General features: G+C 47.0%; 1 protein-coding gene across 2 annotated transcripts in view; it reads left to right on the top strand.

The window, feature by feature from the left end:
- nckap1l (NCK associated protein 1 like) overlaps positions 1-12,037 on the top strand; it is a 35,969-nt gene that overhangs the window by 17,259 nt on the left and 6,673 nt on the right. Inside the window, exons 14-23 of one of the 2 annotated variants that reach the window (XM_060910369.1) lie at positions 81-162; positions 275-333; positions 1,213-1,358; positions 1,475-1,607; positions 2,531-2,650; positions 2,826-2,965; positions 3,066-3,197; positions 4,017-4,235; positions 10,998-11,128; positions 11,787-11,884. In XM_060910369.1, the coding sequence (XP_060766352.1) occupies positions 81-162; positions 275-333; positions 1,213-1,358; positions 1,475-1,607; positions 2,531-2,650; positions 2,826-2,965; positions 3,066-3,197; positions 4,017-4,235; positions 10,998-11,128; positions 11,787-11,884 (1,260 nt within the window). The remainder of the gene's footprint in view (positions 1-80; positions 163-274; positions 334-1,212; positions 1,359-1,474; positions 1,608-2,530; positions 2,651-2,825; positions 2,966-3,065; positions 3,198-4,016; positions 4,236-10,997; positions 11,129-11,786; positions 11,885-12,037) is intronic. The other variant, XM_060910370.1, reaches the window with a different exon arrangement.

Below are 12,037 nucleotides of genomic sequence, written 5' to 3' on the forward strand. Positions count from 1 at the left end.
TGGAATGTATAGAATGTTGAATGATCACACACACCTCAGACCGTGATGAAGTGACAGTGATAAGTGTTTATGATCTTCAGAGCATGGTGGTGTGTCCTGAAGAGGAATCAGTGCTCATGACATCGTTTGTCTCGGATCTGAGTGCACTCACACTCAAACAGTGTAACTTTTATTCCATTATATTTACATTTATAATTATTAAAATATCCAAATGCCCAGTGTTTATTTCATTATGTCTGTGTTTATTTAAAATATCTTTTTTTTTTATCTGCAGTGGAGTGTGGTGATGAACTGGATTTTAAAGCTCTTAGACTTGACTGGTTACGATTACAGGTACACTTAACACACTTAAACCCTAGTTTCTGTTAGTTTGTCTTGTGTTTGTTTTTATTTTCCATGCCGAAGCTCATCACTTCTACTGTTGTGTTTTCATGCTTGGTGTTTTTTTGTTATTTTGACTCTCCTGTGAGAATAAAAGGTTTCCACACTTGCTGTGCCTCAACCCTGATAAATATTATGTGGAAACATCAGAATTCAGAGAGAGAGAGAGAGAGAGAGAGAGAGAGAGAGAGCATATTCACATAACTTTTATTACAATATATTTTGTTTTATTTTATATTAGTTACTGTTGATGATGTAATATTGTGTGTAATTTATAAATGAAACTTTATCATAGGGAGGTATGTTCATGATAAACAAGCTTTATATCCAGTTCCCTCCTATCAACGGTTTTCTCTCTCCACGTTAGAGCTTGGATCATGTCTCCTGTGGAGGTGCCGCTCCCACTGTATCTACTGATGTTTTCTTTGCTTGTTGTTTTGAGTCACCGCTGTTTGTTTTACACTGAGGCAGTGTGAGTGCTGTCGCAACGTCACTACGTCATCATTTACATCACTACTAAAAACATCGCCACCGTCACAACACATAAATCTGACGGTTCTGATTTCCACTGGAGCTGAAACAGAAGATTTCCATAACGGTTGCTCGGTCAATGGGAGTAAGATTAGTGTTTCAACTTTGCTGTTTTGCTCCCGTTCACACACGACACCATTACAGCATAATAATGGAAATGTCAGCTTTTCACTGTGAGTGGGGAACAAACGTAAACATCACTGAAATGGGCTTCCTGTGTGTATTCCTGTTCTGTGAATTTTTATCATATTATAACCAGTATGATTTTTTTTGTGTGTATGTGTGTGTGTGTGAGATTAGGCGTACACAAGTGTGTCTAAAGCCCCTTTAGCTCTGAAGGATTACACTGATCTCGCTAAAATTATGAACTTGACGCAGTTTCACACACGAATGATGGATGACTTGGACAAACTTCTCACTGAGACCGCTGATCTATCCATACTTGGGTACACACACACACACACACACACACACACACAGGTTTTACTTATGTGTGTATTTTGGGTTTTAAGTGTGTGTGTGTGTGTGTGTGTGTGTGTGTGTGTGTGTGTGTGTGTATTAGGTTTTACCCACGGGTTTGTGAGCGTTTGTTCTCTCTGAGCAGTGAAGATGCATCGATGCACAGGTTCCTGATGGCCTTCCCAATGACCTGCTCTCACTTCAACCACTGCACACACACATTGTGTCCTGAAGAGGTATGTAACACACACACACACACACACACACACACACACACACACACACACACACACACACTGTGTTATAGGAATCAATTTATTAGTTCATATATTTAAAAGTTTTATTTTTCTGTCTGGCTGCTTTGCCACAGTGTCTATTATTAAAAACACAACACAAATTCAATTGACTCTCAAGAGGTGTATAAAATACACACACAAATATCTTTATATACACACACACAAACAGTTTAAACTGCAGTGCATGTACACTCACCCAGCCACTTTATTAGGAACACCCCTACATCCCCCTGCTGTTTTCTGCAGTTCTGTAATCAGCCGATCCCTCGACAGCAGCACGATGCATCAAATCCCGCAGATACAAATCAAGAGCTTCAGTTAATGTTCAAACATCATCTCATCTCATCATCTGTAGCCGCTTTATCCTGTTCTACAGGGTTGCAGGCGAGCTGGATCCTATCCCAGCTGACTACGGGCGAAAGGCGGGGTTCACCCTGGACAAGTCACCAGGTCATCACAGGGCTGACACATAGACACAGACAACCATTCACACTCACATTCACACCTACGCTCAATTTAGAGTCACCAGTTAACCTAACCTGCATGTCTTTGGACTGTGGGGGAAACCGGAGCACCCGGAGGAAACCCACGCGGACACGGGGAGAACATGCAAACTCCACACAGAAAGGCCCTCGCCGGCCACGGGGCTCGAACCCGGACCTTCTTGCTGTGAGGCGACAGCGCTAACCACTACACCACCGTGCCGCCCTGTTCAAACATCAGAATGGGAAAAATTGTGATCTCAAAAAACACTGAGTGAGTGAGCAACAGTTCTGTGGGTGGAAACAAACGCCTGTGTGTGTGTGTGTGTGTGTGTGTGTGTGTGTGTGTGTGTGTGTGTGTGTGTGTGTGTGTGTGTGTAGGCAGAGCTGATGGAGAAACACACTCTGAGGTTGTGTGTGATGTTCCTGGAGCAGATCGCTAATCAGACATGTTCAGTGTTTCTGGACCTTTCTGCTGAACACAGTAACCTGCATGAACAGGTACACACACACACACACACACACACACACACACACACACACACACACACACAATATGCACTAAACTCATGTGCATATTACCAATGGGAATATTCAAACGTGTGATAAATTCATCTTGCTGACAAACCATTGTGTGTGTGTGTGTGTGTGTGTGTGTGTGTGTGTGTGTGTGTAGTTATTGCCAAAACACTCTGTGCAGACCATCAGTACTGCACGCAACAAGAAACTGAAAAAACCTCCACCAAAGAAAGGAGAGACAGTGAAAAACAAACCAGGAGCTGAAAGTCAGAGAAAGAACAGATCTGTTATGACCACGTCAGTCTCACTACACACACACACACACACACACACACACACACACACACACACACACACACACACAGGAGATAATAATGTGATTACTGTGTGTTCACAGGATGGATAAGCTGCATGTAGCTCTGACTGAGCTCGGCTCCTCGTACAGTGTGTGTTCAGAATTCAGTGTGTTTAAACACCTCATAGTTCCTGCAGAGTTCCTCATCACACAGCTGGAACTGCGCCTCAGCAAGTAACCTCTCACTCACTCACTCTCTCTCTCTCACACACACACACACACACACACACACACACACACACACAGTACCTGACAGTGGTGCTTGAAAGTTTGTGAACCCTTTAGAATTTTCTATATTTCTGCATAAATATGACCTAAAACATCATCAGATTTTCACACAAGTCCTAAAAGTAGATAAAGAGAACCCAGTTAAACAAATGAGACAAAAATATTATACTTGGTCATTTATTTATTGAGGAAAATGATCCAATATTGCATATCTGTGAGTGGCAAAAGTATGTGACCCTTTGCTTTCAGTATCTGGTGTGACCCCCTTGTGCAGCAATAACTGCAACTAAATGTTTGCAGTAACTGTTGATCAGTCCTGTACACCGGCTTGGAGGAATTTTAGCCCGTTCCTCCGTACAGAACAGCTTCAACCCTGGGATGTTTTTCTATTTTATTAACTCTGAGAGAGAGAATAAAGAGACGCTGCATGAGTGTTTATCACTGCTGTAATGTCAGTAACAACAGGAACTCACTTCATTGTTTATTCATTACACAGAGAATGTTGTTTCCATCCAGAGCTGAAGATTCAAGAAGAAGCCTTTATTTGTCACATAAACATTACAGTGCACTGAAATTCTTTCATTCCAGCTTGTTAGGAAGTTGGGGTCAGAGGTCAGGGTTAGCCATGCTACAGTGTTCCCTGTAACCCAGAGCCATAACCACTGAGCACCACTAACCACCTCAATGTGACCAAATGTGTGTGTGTGTGTGTGTGTGTGTGTGTGTGTGTGTGTGTGTGTGTGTGTGTGTGTGTGTGTTTTACAGGGTCATTGTGCGTTTGGTAAACTTTAACCCAAATACGCGTGAGATCTGTCGTCCCTCAGAGCTGCTGGCGCTGATCGAGTCCTACATGACAAGTTTACACACACTGAGCACCTTCATCAACATCGATGTCAGCCGCGTCATGAAGAGCGTTCTGCTGCAACACACACACCCACTTGACGCACACGGCACACACACCATCACCACGCTCTACACAAACTGGTACATACTGTCAATGCATTGTCATACTTTTCATAAATGCACACACACTACACACTCTATGGACCCTTTTCACGTGACGTCACGACAAACGCGGCCGCCATTTTGGACATGTACTACCAGTAGTTTACCACAGCCAACATTGAGGAACGGCAGCAAAAAAAGTGTTTATTTTCAGCAAGACTTCCATCATGCCACTATATTGTTGTGCACCTGGATGTAGTAACCATCAACACACAAGGCAAGGGTTATCATTTTATCGGATCCCGACGGAGAAGACGGATAGCGGCCATTAACAGATTGGCAGCCCTCGGCATACCAACACTTGTGCAGTGACCACTTTGTTGGAGGTAAGACGAATAAAATTAGCCAGAAAAGGCATTACATTGCTGTTAACAATCTGTGGCGGCGAGTGTGTAACCAAATAGGCTAAAATAACCCATTGTAACCTCTTTGTTCTTCTGTAGTAGCTATTGTTGACTAGCTAATGTCAACAAGTAGCTGGTATGTTACTGTAGCAATGTTTACGTTCAGTCATTTGGATGACTGTTAAAACCTTTCAGTCTCAAGTTTTTCCTTTACTGTATTTACTAGTTTACTGTAATTATGATCCGGCAGCTATTTACACCGGATCCAGTATAAATAGCTGCCAGAGCCAACGTCCGAGGTTCTGGAGCGCGCTCCGGCTTGCTCCCCCTCAAATTAAGCAGCGCGCGCCGGCTTGCTCCCGGAGTGCTCCGGCCGAGGTTCCCCTCAAATTAAGCAGCGCGCGCCGGCTTGCTCCCGGAGTGCTCCGGCCGAGGTTCCGGAGCGCACTCCGGTCGAGGTTGCACTCAAATTAAGCAGCGCACTCCGGCTTGCTCCGGAGCAAGCCGGAGCACGCTCCGTAACCTCGGCTGGAGCACTCCTGGAGCAAGCCGAAGCGCTATCCGGAACCTCGGCCGGAGCACTCCTGGAGCAAGCCGGAGCGCGCTCCGTAACCTCGGCCGGAGCACTCCTGGAGCAAGCCGGAGCGCGCTCCGTAACCTCGGCCGGAGCACTCCTGGAGCAAGCCGGAGCGCGCTCCGTAACCTCGGCCGGAGCACTCCTGGAGCAAGCCGGAGCGCGCTCCGTAACCTCGGCCGGAGCACTCCTGGAGCAAGCCGGAGCGCGCTCCGTAACCTCGGCCGGAGCACTCCTGGAGCAAGCCGAAGCGCGCTCCGTAACCTCGGCCGGAGCACTCCTGGAGCAAGCCGGAGCGCGCTCCGTAACCTCGGCCGGAGCACTCCTGGAGCAAGCCGGAGCGCGCTCCGGAGCCTCGGACGTTGGCGTGTATGTGTATGGCGATGGGTTTTTAACAACATAGGTATACAGATCATGTGGGCCGAAGTCAGGTAAAGACGAGGGCTTCGTGTACTTCCGTACGTCAGTGAACAATCCTGGTGGAAGCAGGTAAACATCGTTCTCTAAGCCTGCTAACCTCAATTTTTGCAAATACCTCTCCCTCTGCTCGCCCTGTAAATGCCCTACGTCGCTGGATAGTGAAGGTGTTTTCTGCATCTCGCTCCTTTTTCTTTTATGTTTTTCGTTTGTCGCCTTCCTCGCATTCAAACTGATTCGAGCCGAAGTCCACTACATGTCCAAAATGGCAGTCGCGTTTACGAAGGTCACGTGACTGAAAAGGGTCTATACACACACACATACACACCCTACACACACTCTACACACACACACTGAACACACACTACACACTCTACACACACACTCACCCTACACACACACACACACACTGCACACACACACACACACACACACACACACACACACACAGCACACACACACACACACACTCTAGACACACACACTTACTCACACTGCACACACACTACACACACACACACACACTCACACTGCACACTCTACACACACACGCACACACACACAGTACACACACACACTACACACTAACACTACACTCTCACACACACACTACACACACACTCACACTGCACACACACTCACACTCTACACCCACAGCCTCTTCTTAGCTGTCCATTGTGTCCGATGATGACGCTTGCTCCAGGGGTTGGGGGGGGGGTTCAACGTTGTTGGCGTTGATGCCACCTCATGTGACTATGGAGGCCAATCTTGGAGCCGCACACTCTTCCACAGATGGAGCAGGCATGCCCTGATGTTTGGGGGGTGGGGTCTGCCTGCCGGTGTCGTTGTGCACGTCTTGCGGTCCTCCTTTGGATGAAGATGTCGTTGATTTGTTCAGCTGCTTTGTTGCACGTGGCTCTCCAGGCTGGTCTATTGGATGCTAGTGCCTCGAGATGGCCAGGGTTGATGTTGCAGCGCTTCAAGAGTTCTTTTGTAAAATCCCTGTATTGCCTCTTCTGGCCACCAGCAGCCTGCTTGGAGTTGAGCAACTGTCCATACAGGACTTGGCGTGGGAGGCGATAGCCAGGCATGCGAATGGTGTGGCCAACCCAGCGTAAATGCCTATTGGCCAGAGCTGCTTCCATACTGGTGGTGCCAGTCACAGTCAGAATGTCAGTGTGGGGGATGCGGTCTTCCCAGGACAGGTTGAGTATTTTTTGGAGGCTTCTGATGTGAAACATCTCCAGGCTATTTATGTGGCATCTGTATGGGGTCCATGTTTCCGCCCCATAGAGTAGGGTGGAGACACAGACTGCATTGTAGACTGCTACTTTGGTGCTGATTTTTAAGTTGTTGTTGTCAAATACTCTTTTCCTAAGGCGCCCAAAGGCTGATGAGGCTTTGTTGATCCGGTAGTGTATTTCTCTGTCAAGGGAGGAGTCTGCAGAGAGTGTGGAGCCCAGGTACGTGAAATAATGAACAAAGCTGAGTGGACTGCCATTGATATGGAAGCCAACAGATGAGGGGGGTTTAGCACAGAGTTGCGCCATGACCTCCGTCTTCTTGGTGCTTACTTGAAGACCGAAGGACTGATACAGCACTGAGATGGTGTCCAAGGCATGCTGCAAGGAGTCTGGGCTGTGTGCCAGGACAGCACAGTCATCTGCATACTGGAGCTCATGGATGTGGCAGGTTGATGTTTTGGTATGAGCTTGGAGCCGTCGGATGTTAAACAGGTTACCGTCAAGGCAGTATTCCAGGTCTATACCATCTTTGTGCTGCAGGGCACGGTGGAACAGTCGGGTGATTGCTGAGAGGAGGAGGTTGAATAGTACTGGTGCCAGGACACAGCCTTGCTTCACCCCAACATTGACCTTAAAGGGCTTAGACTGGAGTCCTCCCATAACAACTCTGGCTTGCATGCCATCATGTAGTTGTTGCAGGATGGAGAGGAATTTGGGTGGTACACCAAGTTTGCAGAGTTGTTCCCAGAGCATGTCATGGTTTATGGTGTCAAAGGCTTTGCTGAGGTTGATGAAGGCGATGTAGAGGTCTTTGCGCTGCTCTCTACTTTTCTCAAGTAGCTGCCGTAGAGCAAAGATCATGTCGGTTGTGGATCTGGTCTTCCGGAGGCCACACTGTGTTTCAGGGAGAGTACATTCTGAGATGTACTCCACCAGCCGGGAGAGCATAATCTTTGCTAGGACTTTGCCTGCAGTAGAGAGGAGTGATATTCCTCGACTGTTGCCACAGTCTGCTCTGTCCCCTTTCTGCTTATAGAGGACAATGATGTTGGCATCCTTCCAGTCCTGTGGTACTTTCTCAGACTGCCAGATCTGGGTGATCAGGAGGTGTACACGGTGCGTGAGGAGATAGCCCCCATGTTTGAACACCTCCGCTGGGATACCATCAGGTCCTGGGCTTTTGTTGTTTTTTAGGCTCCTGATAGCCTTGCATGTTTCTGAGAAGTGTGGTAGGATGTCTAGATATTGCATCTGAGGCATAACTGGCAGTTTGTCAAGGATGTTCGGGTCTGCAGGGTTGGTGTGATTGAGGAGGCTTTTAAAATGTTCGGCCCAGCGCTCAAGGATCTCTTGGCGGTCCTTTAGGAGGCTGTCTCCAGCAGCAGATTGAACAGGAGTGAAGATTTGCTTCCTTGGTCCATAGAGAGCTTTGATGGCATCGTAGAAGCCATGCATGTCATTGCAATCAGCAAGATGTTGAATTTCTTTTGCTTTCTCCAGCCACCAGGTGTCTTCCATGGCCCTTAGTGCCAGTTGTGTTTTGGCTCTAGCCTTGGTATAATTGGCTTTTAGCATGGAGGATTGTGGGTTGGAGAGCAGGGCTTTGTGGGCTTGCTGTTTTTCTTGCAGGGTCACGTGGATATGGGAAGAGTGATTGTCAAACCAGTCCTGATGCTGTTTGACCTTGGCGCCAAGGGCTGTTGAGGCTGCGGAGTGGATGGCTACAGATAGAGATGGCCAGTCTTTGGGATCAGCTTCCTCCGGGATATGAGCGAGGTTGCATGCAAGGTGGCGACAGAGATCATTAATCGTGTCTGGGTTGGAGAGAGCGGTGGTGTTCAATCTTCTGTTTGGGGCTGTCTTAGGGCGGCAAGGTGGAATGACCAGGCATAATTTGGATCTGACCATGCGGTGGTCAGTCCAGCACTCCGTGCCACGCATGGCTCTGGTGATCATCACGTCCTGTCTGTCCCTTTGGCGGACGATGGTGTAGTCCAAAAGGTGCCAGTGTTTAGATCTCGGATGTTGCCAGGTGGTTTTATGGTGTTTTTTCATCTGGAAGGTGGTGCTTGTGACAAGCAACTGGTGCGCTGCACAGAGGGATAGTAGACAGTGCCCGTTGTTATTCATTTTTCCTACTCCATGCTGACCAATGATCTTCTTCCAGATGAGATGTTCGGTGCCCACTCTTGCATTAAAGTCACCCATAAGGAGGAGTTTGTCAGCGGCTGGGATTTTCTGGATGACTGCATCAAGACAACTGTAGAAATCTTCTTTTATGTTGTTATCTGCATCCAGGGTTGGCGCATAAGCACTGATGAGTGTAATAAAGCGCTTCTTGGCAAGAGGAATGCACCATGTCATGAGGCGCTCACTGATGCCTACAGGAGATTCTGGGATTTGCTGAAGTAGTTTGGTTTTCACAGCAAAACCCACACCGTGGATGCGACGCACACCTTCAGGAACCCCTTTCCAGAAGAAGGTGTAGCCTGCACCCACCTCCATCAGGGAATCCTCACCATGTAGCCTGGTCTCACTGAGTGCTGCAATGTTGATGTTATATCTTGCAAGCTCGAGGGCTACAAGAGCTGTCCTTTGGCAAGGCCTGTTGGATGGTTCAGGTGTGTCCAGAAGGGTGCGAACATTCCAGGTAGCAATGTGTAAATGTATATTTTTTCTGGTTTTTCGGCCGCAGTAAGGGATGCTCTGATGGCTGCGCCTAGCCATCCAGAGTTTGGGGGAGCAGACAATTTTTAGACCACCTTTTCCAGGTCCTTCCCCGTCAGGGGTGAGCAGTGTGGAGCTGCTCAGACGCAGTGAAAGCTGCCTAGGTGATGCGCTGCCCCATCCCGTAACACAACGACCATCACTCCACTGCCACCTGTGTGTATGGTTTGGCTAGGCACTCCCAGCCACATCCTTGGCCTGTGCCTACCGCCATTCCACATCGCCACAGGGCTTTGTTGGGGTGTAGGGGAGGAGGCGGGGTTAGGGTTAGTGGGTGGAGTGGGTGGGTGGAGCAAGGAGCTTGCGCGAGGAAAGAGTTTAGGGTGAGGGTGTGGGTGCGCAATCCTCACTCCCACCATTCTTCGCCCTAGCAGAATAATTTCCAGTGGCATGAGAGACTCACGACGACCTTCAATCTGTTTCAAGCTGCAGGGGACTGCCGGTAGTCCGGTCTGTTGGGCTCTGCCTATTGCCGGTCCCCACACACAGCCTACACACACACACACACAGACACAGACACACACACACACACACACACACACACACTGCGCTCACACACACACACACACACACACTACACGCACACACACACACACACACACACACACACACACACACACACACACACTCAACACACCCTACACACACACTCACACTGCACACACCCTACACACACACACTCACACATTACACACCCACACTACACACACATTACACACCCACACTACACACACACACACACACACACACACACACACACACACACCCTACACACACACTCACACTACACACACTCACACTGCACACTCACACTGCACACACACAGCCTACATACACACAGACACACACTACACACTCTACACACACACTCACTCTACACACACACACACACACACACACACACAGACTGCACACTACACACTCTACACACACACACACACACACCCTGCACACACACTACACACTTTACACACATACACTAACACTGCACACACATTACACAATCACACACACACAATCACACACACACACACACACACACACACACTGCACACACCTTCCCGCATGCAGAAGTTAAGCCGGTTCTAGAACATGGGCTGGTGTATGCAAATTTTGGGGCATGAATATTGATGAGTCTGGACTGTCACAAAACAGTTAAGGGTTTTGGATTTGGCCTGTTTTACTGCCCTCTTTTGTGGGTTTGAGTTTCAAGGAGGAGACAGCAGTATTTGAGGTTCATTGTCAGTTCCATATACTGAAGTCTCCTTTTTCACCATTTAAAAGAAAAATACAGGTTCCTGTTCTGTGGCACCTTTAAACAACTGAGTTCATGTTTGTCTCTTCAATCATTACATTAGTTAATTAGTGATGAGGGGATAATGATATGATAATAAGATGATAATGAGATGATAATTGGTTGAGGGTTCTGCTGAAGGTATTTGGAGAGTTTGTTGCGGCAGGCGAGTGGAGGCGTCATCATTCACTGTCCCACAATGCACTGCTTCATCAATCTCAGTGTGGAGAACGAACACAGCTTCAGAGCCCAGGAGTACTCAGACATCTGCGGTAAGTATACACACACACACACACACACACACACACACACACACACACACACACACCTGTGAGACTCTCTAGGTTCTCATGTTTTGAGGAATTTCTGCTCTGTTGACTGTAATAAATAATAAACATACACGCAGTCTCTGTATGACACACACATTAAACCCACTGAGAGGTGAAGTGAATAACAATGATTATCTCATTACAGTGGCACCTGTCAAGGGGTGGGATATATTCGGCAGCAAGAGAACAGTCAGTTCTTGAAGTTGATGTGTTGGAAACAGGAAAAATGGGCAGTCATCTTGCCATGACAATTTGGCCCTTGTCAGAGTCGCTCAGATCCTTACGCTCACACATTTTTCCTGTTTTCAACACATCAACTTCAAGAACTGACTGTTCTCTTGCTGCCAAATATATCCCACCCCTCAACAGGTGCCATGAGATAATCAATGTTAATCACTTCACCTGTCAGTGGTCAGAATGTTATGGCTGATCAGAATACGCTCAGAATGTAAATAATAAAACAATGTTTATTAATATTTATTAACAGGACAAAACTGAACAAAACTCTTCTGTTAATACATTATGTAAATGTAATAATGTAGATCCATATTTATATTAGTTTATTATTTGTGTGTGTGTGTGTGTGTGTGTGTGTGTGTAGAGTTGCGTGCTCTGGCAGAACTGATTGGTCCGTATGGAATGAAGTTTCTAGGAGAGAATCTGATGTGGCACATCACATCTCAGATCTCAGAGCTCAAGGTATAACCCTGTAATAATAATAATAATAATAATAATAATAATAATAATAATAATAACACATTGTTCACTCTTTCAGCATATATGAGTACAATATTTCATTATTATTATTATTATTATTATTATTATTATTATTATTAGTTTGTACCTGTTTTT

Source organism: Neoarius graeffei, chromosome 26 (genome assembly GCF_027579695.1).
Source record: "Neoarius graeffei isolate fNeoGra1 chromosome 26, fNeoGra1.pri, whole genome shotgun sequence".
NCBI classification, from domain to species: Eukaryota; Metazoa; Chordata; class Actinopteri; order Siluriformes; family Ariidae; genus Neoarius; species Neoarius graeffei.